Source organism: Notamacropus eugenii, chromosome 2, assembly GCF_028372415.1.
Source record: "Notamacropus eugenii isolate mMacEug1 chromosome 2, mMacEug1.pri_v2, whole genome shotgun sequence".
NCBI classification, from domain to species: domain Eukaryota; kingdom Metazoa; phylum Chordata; class Mammalia; order Diprotodontia; family Macropodidae; genus Notamacropus; species Notamacropus eugenii.
The window spans coordinates 395,183,364-395,195,778 of record NC_092873.1 but is presented as its reverse complement, the minus strand read 5'-3'; the positions used below and the strand labels follow the sequence as shown (position 1 = coordinate 395,195,778).

The window sequence follows — 12,415 nt, the reverse complement described above, 5'->3', positions numbered from 1 at the left end:
CAAGTCCCCTCATGGGGACTTTTTCTCTTTATAGAGGAACATAGGGACCCTTTCCCATGAGGGTCTGGTGATTCCAGCTTGTGGCTGTATGGTCAAGATAAATTGCCGAACTCCACTGGTATGCATAGCAGATTTTTATGGCACCAACAATGTACTGTGGATGCCTGTTTGGCCAGCTTGTGCCCCTAGAGTGGCTGTATATGAGTAGAACCTCATCTCCCCAACACATAAGCTAAAGAAACTCTCCCAAACCCTGGACAAATCCTTGTCTGCATTATTCGTGACTGGTATATTCAAAAGGGGCTAGGTATCTGTTGGCACACGGAGGAAAACAAAAGACTCTATCTGCCTTTGACCTGCTAAATATAAAACTGCTTCTAACTTAAATATATAATAACAGGAAGAGCTAACATTTATAAGAGCTTTGAGGTTCGCAAAGCATTTCACACGTGTTATCTCTTTTGATGACCCTAACAACCCCATGAGGTAGGTGTTATTATTATCTCCACTTTGCAGATGAGGAAACTGAGGTAGACAGACTTACCCAGGGTCACACAGCATGTATCTGCATTTGTATTTGAACTCAGGTCTTTCTGAGTTCAGGCCCACATTCTATCCACTGGACCACCAGTTACTTCTATGAATATTTGAATACACATGAATATATGTGTATGTTTATGTAAGCACATACATATAGATGTGTGTGTGTGTTTGTGTGTAGCGAGTGCTAGACCTAGAGTCAGGATCAGAGTCACAGAATCTCAGGGCTAGAAGGGGCCTCAGAAGTCATCAAGTCCAATCCATGCCTAAAAAGGAATCCCTCCGGCAAAATTCCTGAAAAGAAGTCATCCAGACTTGGAAGGAAATCAATAGCCACTCTCAGCTGTCTTCTTCCAGAGAGGAGGAAATAGAATCTGGGAACTCTTAAAAATTCCTGTTCTAGGGACCCTCCACAACTTATTAGGTAGAGAGTAGGAAAAAAAGAGTTTCTGACCCTCCAGTCTGAATTCTCATCTTTGGAATCCCACTATCTGGATGTTTTTTGTAAGGTGAAATAATATCTTATTTTCTGGAAAGCATGGGGCTCAACCAAAAATAAACCTTTTCAATTTAATAACCATTTATCAATCTTCTAATATGTACCACTGCGCTAGGCACTGGGATTAGAAAGAGAAAAATGAAGCAGCCCTATGTCTACACAAAGTGAATTCAAAGTAATTTGAGAGAAGGGGAGGAATCAGGAGAGGCTTTATCTAAGAAGTAACGCTGGAAGGCGGCCTGTCTCGTATACCTTCTCTCCATTCTTATAGCCCTCACCCAAGTTTAAATCCTAATCACCTTTCCCTTAAACTCTTCAAGTCATCAGTAAACTTTTATTAAGCACCCAGACTGTACTAAGTGCAAGAAATACAAATAAGAAAAAGAGAGACAGTCCCAGACCTCAGGAAGCTTACAATCTAGTTGGGCAAGCCAACACACAAAAGGAAGCTGGAAAGGGGTTGGGGTGGGGTGGAGGAACACCAGCCAGCATCTTGTTCCGTGGAGGTCAAGCAAAGCAGAAATGAAAAGAGAGACTATTGAACTAACATCCTAATTGTTTCCCAGCCTCAAGTCTTTCCTCACTCCAATCCATTTTCAATAGACATTCCAAGGTGATTTTCCTAATGTACAGATTTTTCTTTATCACCACCCCCCTCAGTAAACTTTAGTGGCTTACTAAGACCTCCAAGATCAAACATAAAATCCTCTTGTATTTAAGGTTCTTCATAACCTGACCTCTTCTTACTTTTCCAATCTTCTTGGACTTTTATAGCACTCTTTCCACTCCCCCATTTCCACTACTCACATCACACTGAGGGTCAGGGCTCCCAGAGAGCAGATGACTAATCAATCCTTCCCCTCAAGATTGTAGGGGTAACCAGGAAGGTTTATAGCTTTTAATATTTCTCACAAACCCCCATTCCAGCATGCTGCCTCCCCTCAAAATAGATTAACTAGCTGTTCATTAAAAAGGCTGTTTTCTGAAAAAGGATATCAGGGAGAAAAATTACAAAACATCCCCAAGGCCAGGGGTTCACAAGCCCCTAGGCATATCTTCTGTCCCAAGGGAGAGTGGACTCAAATTCCAAGCACAATGGCACAAAGGCATCTTTTTAGGGAACATCTGTGACTGGGGGTCCCCAAGAGTCTTTTTCTCCCTTCACTGACTCTCCCAAATTTGCTTCCAGATGTGACATGCCAGATAGGTGTGACATTCTCTTGCTCAGCTGGGCTAGATCCTTATATACGTCTTACCTGACAGGTCAATTCCGGGATAGATCTTCTGGGATAGATCAAGAATGTCATTCCCAGGCCTAGCTCTTCACTGAACTCAGCTACTGCTACTACTTCTTATAATGGTCTTTGCTGCTGGCCCTGTTTGTTAAGGGGACCTCTTCATGATTTTTCCAACCTTTTGAAGCTCACAAGATCATAATGTGCTGTATTCCATCTGCAGATATTCATTCATCTAATATCATAAGTGTGAAAAGACAACAGAAATGGGTATCATGCACTCAGGGACACATGGTAGCCAGGTGGGAGTCAGGTCAGCCTGTCCCTCTTATACCCAGGGACTCACAACAATCTTCTATGTTTTAAAACTGCTAGGAAAAAGAGGACTCTCCCCCTTCACCCCCCCAAAAAAGACCAAGGGAGGGGCATATTGATCTTTTTATATACAACTCAGTTCTGTTTCTGTCTTCAGTCCTTCTGGCTCCGATGCCAACCAGGAAACTCATCATAGCACAGCACCAGCTCTTCAGTCACTCATGGCTAAAAGAAAGGTCTCTAAAGTAACCTGAGTCAAATTAAAATCAGGCAGCAGATGTTGTTCAGTCATTTTAGTCATATCTGACTCTTTATGACCCCATTTGGGGTTTTCTTGGTAGAGTTACTAGAGTGGTTTCCCATTTCCTTCTCCAGCTCATTTGACAGATGAGGAAACTGAAGCAAACAGTTAAATGACTCACCCAGGGTCACACAGCTAGTAAGTGTCTGAGGCTGAATTTGAACTCAGGAATATGTCTTCCTGACTCTATTCATTGTACCACCTAGCTGCTCCTGAAAAATGATAAGTATAGTAAAAAATAATAAGAATAATTTTTGAATCATAATTGGAAGAATACCACGAGAAATCAGCATTAAACATTTTAAATTCCCACAAACTGAAAATCATAAAATTGTAACTTTAGAATTTAAACAAACCATTCCTACTTTCTATCTACTGTTGATATACCTTGTATGTATCCTGTTATTTCCATGTTGTCTCTCATTTGACTGTGAACTCCTTGAGGTCAAGAACTAAAGTTTTTACTTTTCTTTGCAAACACAGCATTTGGCACAGTGCCTGGCACACAGTAAGTTCTTGATAAAAGTTTGTTGACCTACCAACTGTTCCTAATTCAGAATTCTGTCCCCCATACACAAAATACTCTCCCTTATCTCATCTGCTTCCTGGATTCTTTCAAAACTCAGTTCAAGCACCACCTACTGAAAAAGGATTTACTTGGTCCCACTAAGTACTCATGCTTTTCTTTCCAAGCTTACCTTGTATCTGATTTGCATATGACTGTGTGTACATATATATATTTTATATGTATATACACACATGTACGTACACACACGCACACATTGTCTCCTTTGTGAGAATGTAAACTTCCCAAGGGCAAAGACTATTTTTTTGTCTTTAAATCCTCAGTCCTTAGCCCAATGTCTGGTACAGAGTAGACACTTGATAAATGCTTGTGACCTGATTGGTTTGTAGGTATTCCAAGAGGTAAAGAGAGAGCATTCTAGGCTTGGGGAACAGCCCAGGTAAAGGCAGAAAGGCAGAAAATAGAATGTCATGTTTGTTCAACTCTATCACAAAATGAAGAAAGAGGAGAAACATTAAAGAGGCTAGCACCAGATTGTGAAGGGCTTTCAGTTCCGAAGAGAGAAGTTTACAGTTTATCCTAAAGGGAATAGGGAGCCACTGAAGATGTATTCAAATCTATGCTTTATTTAGAAATGTCAGCTTGACAGCTGTGCAGAAGATGCTTTAGGGAGAAGATAGACTAGATCAGGGAGATGATTTAGAAGACCACACTAATCCTAAAAAGAGATACGGAAGCAGAGTCAAGGAGATTTATCTGATTATAGTAGAAGGAATGATCAAAGATGAGGGAGATGGCAAACCTGAGTGATTGGAAGGGTGGTGGCACGATCAGCCGATGGGGGCAATCTAGGAAGAGAAGGAAGTTTCAGAAGAAAGATAGAGTTTTGGCTGACCACGCTGAGTTTGAGATTCCTGAGAGATATCTGGCTAGAGATGTATAAGAGCCAGTTGATGATGCAAGCCTAGAGCTCAGGAGAGAGGTGATGGTTGGATATATAGTCTGCACAGAATTGGGCATTGAATCCAAAGTGATTAATGAGATTGCCAAGAGAAAGTGGAAAGAAGAGAGAGTCCAGGATAGAACACTAGAGTATACACACCTGGGTGTGGTAACAGTACATCAAGGGAGACTGAAAAGGAGCAACCAGAGAAGTGGAGAACCAGAAGGAATAGTGTGGTGAGAGCACAGGAAAGACAGCATGGGGAACAGTTTTGAAAGCAGCAGGAAGGTCATAAAAGATAAGGACTGAGAAAAGACCCTTGAATTTTCTACTTTAGAGATCAATAGTAACCTTGGAGAAAGCACTTTCATTCAAGTGGTAATAATGTTGGAAGTCATTCTTCAAGGACTTGAAGAGTTGAAGGTAAAGAAATGGAAGCCAGTAGTGTAGATAGATTTTTCTATGAATTTGACTCTATAAGGGAAGAGAAAAGCATTGAATGAATACATGAAAAAGCATTTATTAGCTCAGATTCAATCCAACTCTGACTCTATCTAGCTGAGATTCTATCTGACCTGCTTGTCAATACAAGTGTCACAAATGGTTAGGTTCCTTAAGAGTCAACCCAATATGGAGAACCCTTAATAAACTTTGTTTTACAAAAAAAAAAAAAAGCATTTAAGTGCCAGTGTTTAAGCACTATTCCAAGCCCTGAAAATATAAATTAAAAAATCTAAATAGTCTCAACTCCCAGGGAACTGACTCTAACTGAAGAATACAACACATTTTTTAAAAAGTCCATTTAAAGGACAGATGGAAAGGCTTGGAATTCCCAAAGGTTCAGCTGTAGGCAAGTAGAAAGTACAAGAGGTCCTAATGTTATATCAGTAGGTCAGAGAACTGTGTCCGGGGTCTGCTGGTGAAGCCTGGAAGACCTCAGGAGACAATGACAGAGCAGATAGTAAGGCCTGAATATTCACTAAACCACTGTAAGCATCTCTTGAAAATGTTCCTTCCTCAAGTCTTTATTCTGACTGAATCATATTTTCCACCTATGCCATAATGTCTACTTTTCTTTGCAGAGGAATCAACTCCAGCAGCAGAATGATAGTTTGAAGGGATGGTAGATTCTAGAGAAGGTTTTTTGTGTTTTGTTTTGTTTTTATTAAGAATTGGGGAGATCTGACATGATTATAGGGAAAGAGCCCATGGGTAAAGAGAGAATGAAGATTAGAGAAAGGGAATGATTGAAGGGGAAAGCTCTGAGAAGAGACAGGAGGGGAGAGATATCTTATAAGCATGTTTTAAGGCATGCATCATGCCAGGCCATGGCTAGCCTTGAAAATAGTTTTTAAAAATATTTTATTTTATTTTTAATTTATGGAATAAAACAAGCATTTCCATAGCATAGTATAATAACAAAGAGGATTGCGTGTGAAACTGCAAATTTATTATGCACAACTTGCTATTCTTTTTAAATATATAATAAAATTATTATGTAAATTTCTCTTTTTTTCCTTTTTTCTTCCTCCCTGTGCCCTCCCAGCCTGGAGATGGCTACCATTAGACGCAGATATGTGGATAGATAGATAGATAGATACAAAATCATTCTGTACGTCCTCTGTTCATCAGTACTGTCTCTGGATGCAGATAGCATCTTCCTTCATATGTCCTTTGTAATTAATTTGGATATTCATAATAGTCACAATGACTGATTTGCTCCGAGTTGTTCCTAAAACAACATTGCTGTGGTTGTAGACAACGTTCCTTTGGTTTTACTAGCTTTGCTCCTCATCATTTCATCGAAGTCTGTCCAGGCTTTTCTAAGCTCATGGAGCTCATCATTTCTTTTTCTTTTGTTTTCTTTTTGAATAGTACTTTATTTTTCCAATTATGTGTAATGATAATTTTCAACATTATTTTTGTAAGATTCTGAGTTCCATTTTTTCTCCCTCCCTCCCTTCCACCCTCCCTTTTCTCCCTTCTCCTCAAGTTATACATGTAAGATTGTGTTAAACATATTTCCCCATCATTCATGTTGTGAAAGAAGAATCAGAAGAGATGGGGAAAATCATGAAAAAGGAAAAAGAACAAAAAAGTGAAAATAGTATGCTTCGATCTGCATTCAGACTCTGGATGTGGATAGCACTTTCCATTGCAGAGTTCATCATTTCTTATAGCACAGTAGTATCCCATCACAATCATATATCACAACTTGTTCAGCCCTCCCCAATTACAGGCATCCCCTGCAATTTAGCCTTCTTATTTATCATGTATAGATACTGACTGGTTACCTGACCTTCCTCCTTTCAAATTACTGCTGTTTCTTCTTGCTCGGCTTCGGACTTCAACACCATACTTGTACCCTGGTAACTTCATCCTCCTCCCCCTTTTGTGTGTTGTCTTTCCCCATTAATATCATCGTGGTCGTGGTCCTTTGTGCTGAAAGAGGACCAAAATGACATCACTATATCGGGGTCAAAGTATAATGTGTCCCACTGTGGTTGATCAGAACAGTATGAGCATGGAGGGCTCTACCGTGAGTTAGGCACAAATATTTGGAGTGGAAATGTCTCTAAATTTGTGCATCTCACATTTCTTTTGAGCTTTTGGAATTCTGCTTTGCTCATAGACCACAGCACTTTCTTTGACGGGAGCACACCTTGCTAGGCAAGTCTTGTGCCAGTGTCTCCCATGTCTCCCAATCAATAACGAAGTTCTTCAGAGAGTGTCTTTGTATTGCTTCTTCTGACCTCCATGTGAATGCTTGTCTTGTGTGAGTTCTCCATAGTCTTTTAGTAAAATGTAAGTTTGGTATTCAAATCATGTGGCCAGCACATCAGAGCTGCACACTCTCTGCAGTAGAGTTTGAATGCTTAGCTGTTCAGCTTGAGAGGACTTCCATGTTCAGTACTTTATCTTGCCAAGTGATTTTCACAATCTTCCTAAGACAATTCAGATAGAAATTGTTCAATTGGAGGGGCAGCTAGGTGGAGTCAGAGAAGGACTCCTGACTGAGTTCAAATCCAGCCTCAGATACTTGACACTTACTAGCTGTGGGACCTTGGGCAAGTCACTTAACCTCAATTGCCCTGCCTTCCCCCCTCCAAGAAAAATAAAATTAATAAATGGTTCAATATTCTGGCATGGTGCTGCTCTATCCCTGTGAACCAACATCATGCCAGAAAATTGTCCCATTTCCCATTAAAATCTTTCTTCTTGCTTTTATTTGGATATCCAAGACAACACAGTTCATACAGAATAAGCACTTAAAGCTTGTTTGTTGCTTTGCCTTACCTTTCATTCTGTAAAATGGATAGGATCCTGACACTTTCACTGCTTACCTCACTGGGCTGTTGTGAGGAAAACATTTTACAACCCTAAAGTCACGACAGAAATATAAGTTATCATTGAACCATACCCAGTGGACTGATCCTAACAAATTTATTTCATCTTTTTTTTTTTTTTTTTTTTCTGTGCAGGTCTCCAAGGCTGCAGCAGACCTCCTGGCATACTGTGATGCTCACATTCGAGAAGACCCCCTTATCATACCAGTGCCTGCATCAGAAAACCCCTTCAGAGAGAAGAAGTTCTTTTGTACCATTCTCTGAGTCCATTTGTAATGCAAGTGTCCCCTTTTCTGTGTGTGAAAACCTCCCATAGAAATTATGCATGCTTTTAGCATTAGGGGATAATAGAAAAGATGACTCTTCCTGCTGCCTAACTCAAAATGGCCTAGGGTGCTGTGCTTTTTAAATTGACTTATTAATGAAGCAGTGTACGTTTTTACAGCAAATGATTCATGTGCCAAGTAGAATTAAACATGGGGCTAGGGGTAGGTGGTTGTTTTTTTTTTTAATTATTATAAATCCCAAAGTTTAAGTGCATTAAGTTAAATCATTTTAGTGAATATGCTTATTGGGAATGAGCACTGTTTTTTCATGAAGGAAGGAGAATTGCAGCTAAGAATCTTCATTATGTATCCAATTAAAGACCTTTTGACCAACTATACCATTTTCATTTCCTCTCCTGGAGAGAATGTAAGTCCTGGCTAATCTAGAGCATCTCTATTTCCCACTTTCCCATCCTCCTCTTTGAGAAAGAAGAGACAGGAGGATTGGCTTGTTCTCCCTCATTTGCACCCCGTGGAGGCTCTGTGCCTCTCTGATGTACACACCCTATGTGGAGTGACCTTTGTCTTTCCTGTAGCACTGCCTGCTGTTAGTCATTCTGTAAATGCCCTTTCTGCAACTGTGGAATGTTGAGTGAACACTAGAGTAAATTTGCCTATAAATCCAAGCTGTGGCTCTGCTGTGTTTTTTTTATCGACCTGATTGCCCAGGGTTCTTTTCCCCTCAACACAGTCATACCAGTAGGTAGGTATAGGAAGCTAAGGAAACTGTGTTTCATCCCCATCTGTCACTCTCCCTCCTGCTCTAATCTAGTGAGAATGATATTCTTGCAGATTCAAAGGTCAGTTATAATGGGTCATAAGCTTTCATCAAATGTCCACCGTGGGCAAAGCAGTGCGCAAGAAGATATGACCCAGCCTGCCCTTGAGGAGGTTATAATCTAGTTGGAAAAGGCAAGCTTGAAAAATATACAAATAATCAGCGTTTAATAAATGTTTATTGACTGACAGACTTAATAGCCTTCGGTGAAACTGACACTTGTCTTGCCACTTTCCCACCGCTGCCAGAGGTGGGAGGAGGCCAGGCCCCCACAACTTACCTGTTCTACAGAGAAACCTTATATTTCTATAACGTTAACCTTCACCTCAATTAACCTTGATTAGGCTAAATGTCCTAGAGTTCCTCCAGTTCTCTCTAGGCTATCCTTGAATGAAACCTATAAAATGAAGACTGGGTTCAAACCAAAATGGTGCCTGGACATGAGGAAAATAAACTTGAGGATAAAGAAACATTTGTTTTATGTCCCCATATGTAAACTGGATTTCCATCTTTGCTTCAGGCACCAGTTTGCTGTAGAACACTGGACAAATGTTTGCCTTATTTTTCCCAATCTAGAAATATTCCAAAGATCCATGATCTTATTGGTGTAGATACTCCCTCCCACAGTGAGAAATCACAGTACTATATCTCCATCCCCCAGTGGACAATTTTGAAAAGGAGTATAGTATAGCTGGACTTGCAGTCCGAAAGCTTTGGGTTAGAATCCTGCCTTAAACGCCTACTGTGTGACTTCAGTGACGAAGCAAGTCACGTCAGTAACATGAGTCTCAGTGTCCTCTTCTGTAAAATGGGAATAGTGATACCTGAAATATTTATCTCAGAGGCATAGAGAGTTGACCTCAAAGTTAGGAAGCTCCAGGTTCAGGGCCTGCCTCTTATTTGTACTGGCTAAGTGACTCTAGACAAGTCACTTTACATCTTAGTGCCCCAAGGGCAGCTAGGTGGTGCAGTGGACAGAGCACCAGTGCAGGAGTCAGGAGGACCTGAGTTCAAATCTTACCTCAGACACTTGACACTCACTACCTGTGTGACCTTGGGCAAGTCACTTAACCCCAATTGCCTCATCCTGGGTCATCTCCAGTTATCCTGATGAATATCTGGTCACTAGATTCAGATGGCTGTGGAGGAGAAGTGAGGCTGGTGACCTGCACAGCCTTCCCTCACTCAGAACAAAGTCAAGTGAAAGTCATGTCATCATTTCTCTGATGGCATGGTCTTCTTGGGCAATGAAGGATGAACACACACACAGTGCCCCAGGCAATTCTCTAAGCCCATAAGTTGTAGAACATGTACCAGTATGAATGAGGTGGGGGGGAGGTTTCCTCATTGGGAGTTCCTCATGGCAATGAAATCATAGGTCCAGTTCAATATACTTACCTCACAAATTTTTGTTTCAAGTCCCATATAAATGCCTATCACCATCATCATCATCTTCATGAATTGCTGTGATCAAAAGACAATTTATCACTTGGTGGTCAATCTTCCAGTGATAAACCTCTCCATACTTAGCCAGGCTATTCCCTGGGGGAAATGCACCAGTGCTCACCCTATGCTAGAAATTATTTTTGTCTTTCTGTATATACCCAGTGCTCAGAGCAATACTTGTCACCTACTAGGTGCTTAATAAATGCTTGTTGACTGACTTTTCCACCTGTCAGAACATGGCCTTTGCTTGGTGGCAAGCATCCCCTAGGAGCCACAACTGGATGAGGACTTCAGAGGAAGCCAACCTGTAAAACCAAAATGATGTCTCCTCCATTTCCTTCTATGTGTCCCAAAAAGAAACATTCAAGATGGGATTTTTATTTGGGTAACCAGAAAATGTCACTTTGGAGCACAAGGGAGGACCAAGCTCTCTTCACTTTCTACTCTCAACCAGAAAAGGGCAGGGTTGAAATCCTCAGGGACATATCTGCCTGATCAGTTGGAAGGCAAGACTGTCTGCAGTGGTCCCTTCTAGCTATCTCCCCCTTCCCTTTGGGGAAAAGGAACGGAGTCTTGCCTCGAGGACCCGTGCCAACACTCTCAGGTAAACCATGGCTTTTCAGTTTATTCTTTTAGGGGAAATCTAAGTGAATCCCAAGTTCAGGCTTTAGGATTCTGCTTGGCAGAATTATAGGATAATTAGGAAAATCAAACTGTAACTTGATAACCCCTAGGGGGGTGTTTTTGCCTCTGTAACAGAACAGCGGGGTCCTAGCATAGAGAATCTGTGAAATACAAAACCCCTCAGGGGTATCCTTACCCGCCCCCCCAAGCACACTCTGATCTCCAATAGCCTTATGCCAGAGGACATTAGGAACCAGCTCATTTCTAAAAAGAGAATTAGTCTCACAATCTTCCATCAGCAAGGGGATAGAAAAAAATACAAGTAAAGGCACTGATTTGTTTAAACAAATAAAGAAATGGGAGAGGGGAGGAGAAAGAAAGCATCCCTCAGCCACTGGGCTTCAAAGCCGAGGTGAGGAAAGTCTATGACTGTTTAGGTTCTTCTCCAAGCTACTTGACGTGTTCTCTTTACCTACTACAGACAACGACGCTGACCTCCCCCAGGAGGAGCCCAGTTGCTTTCCACCCTTTTGAACAGTCTGTCTCTCTGCTCTCCATGGACAAAGCTGCCACTTCCACTCTAGCTGCACTACCTTTCCACCTGAGCCCTTCCTCTGTCCAAGCTCCAGGTGCTGCCAGATCCATTCACATGCAGTGTTAACCTCAGTCCAGGGAAATTTAAAATCCCAGAAGTCTACGTAGATGCAGGTCACTCCTACCTGCAAAAAGAAGGAATCTGCCCTGTTTCACAAGGACCATTGCATGCTTCCCTAGGGTTTGGAATTTTGCAGGTCCTTACAAAATCAGGTGCTGTAGAGATGGTATTAGTAATTACACAATAGAGGGTCAAGTGTATAATATCAGTGTATAAAAGGCAAGTATAATTAACCCAGTGTCTCAGATAATCACTCCAATGAACTATGCACAGCAAAATACAACAATCTAATGTGTACCTCCAGCCCCACCCCCTTCAAGAGGGTTATTACATTTTAATAAATGCAAATGTATTCTTTGTATGAGAATAATAAAGGGAAGCTAGATGTCATCAGGGATCATTTAATTTGACTGGAAGAACAATGTAAAATTCCTTACAAAGGAGCATTTCACACAGTGACTGGCACAATATAGTAGCTTAAGAGTTTATTGATTAATTGATTTTTAATTGACTAAGAACTTGATAATTTTTAAATGACTCCAGGTCACCTTGGTGTTTTGGTTCTGTTACTGAAAGTTCTTTAGTTCTGAAGTTCCATTTGGGTGTATTATTTCTCCGATGGCACAATCTTCTTCGGCAACGAAGGACTAACACACACACACACACACACACACACACATACACACACATTCGCACCTGAGAGTGCTTTACTTGTCAAGCAAATACAGCGTATGATAAAGTAACTCCAAAGATCAGCTTATCTTAAATCCTTTGGGATTTATGGCCAGGTCGCTTTACTCTGTGGTCCCAAACAACATCATTGACCTGAAAAAGCTGCAATACATAAAATTTATCAAGACGAAAGAGAAGAGGATGTGGT

General features: G+C 41.0%; 1 protein-coding gene across 1 annotated transcript in view; it reads left to right on the top strand.

Moving 5' to 3' along the window:
• Positions 1-8,658, top strand: part of GNG4 (G protein subunit gamma 4) — a 45,448-nt gene extending 36,790 nt beyond the window's left edge. The window contains exon 3 of the mRNA XM_072647540.1: positions 7,842-8,658. Within this exon, the coding sequence (XP_072503641.1) occupies positions 7,842-7,970 (129 nt within the window). The 3' untranslated portion in view covers positions 7,971-8,658. The remainder of the gene's footprint in view (positions 1-7,841) is intronic.
• Positions 8,659-12,415: the final 3,757 nt, after the last annotated feature.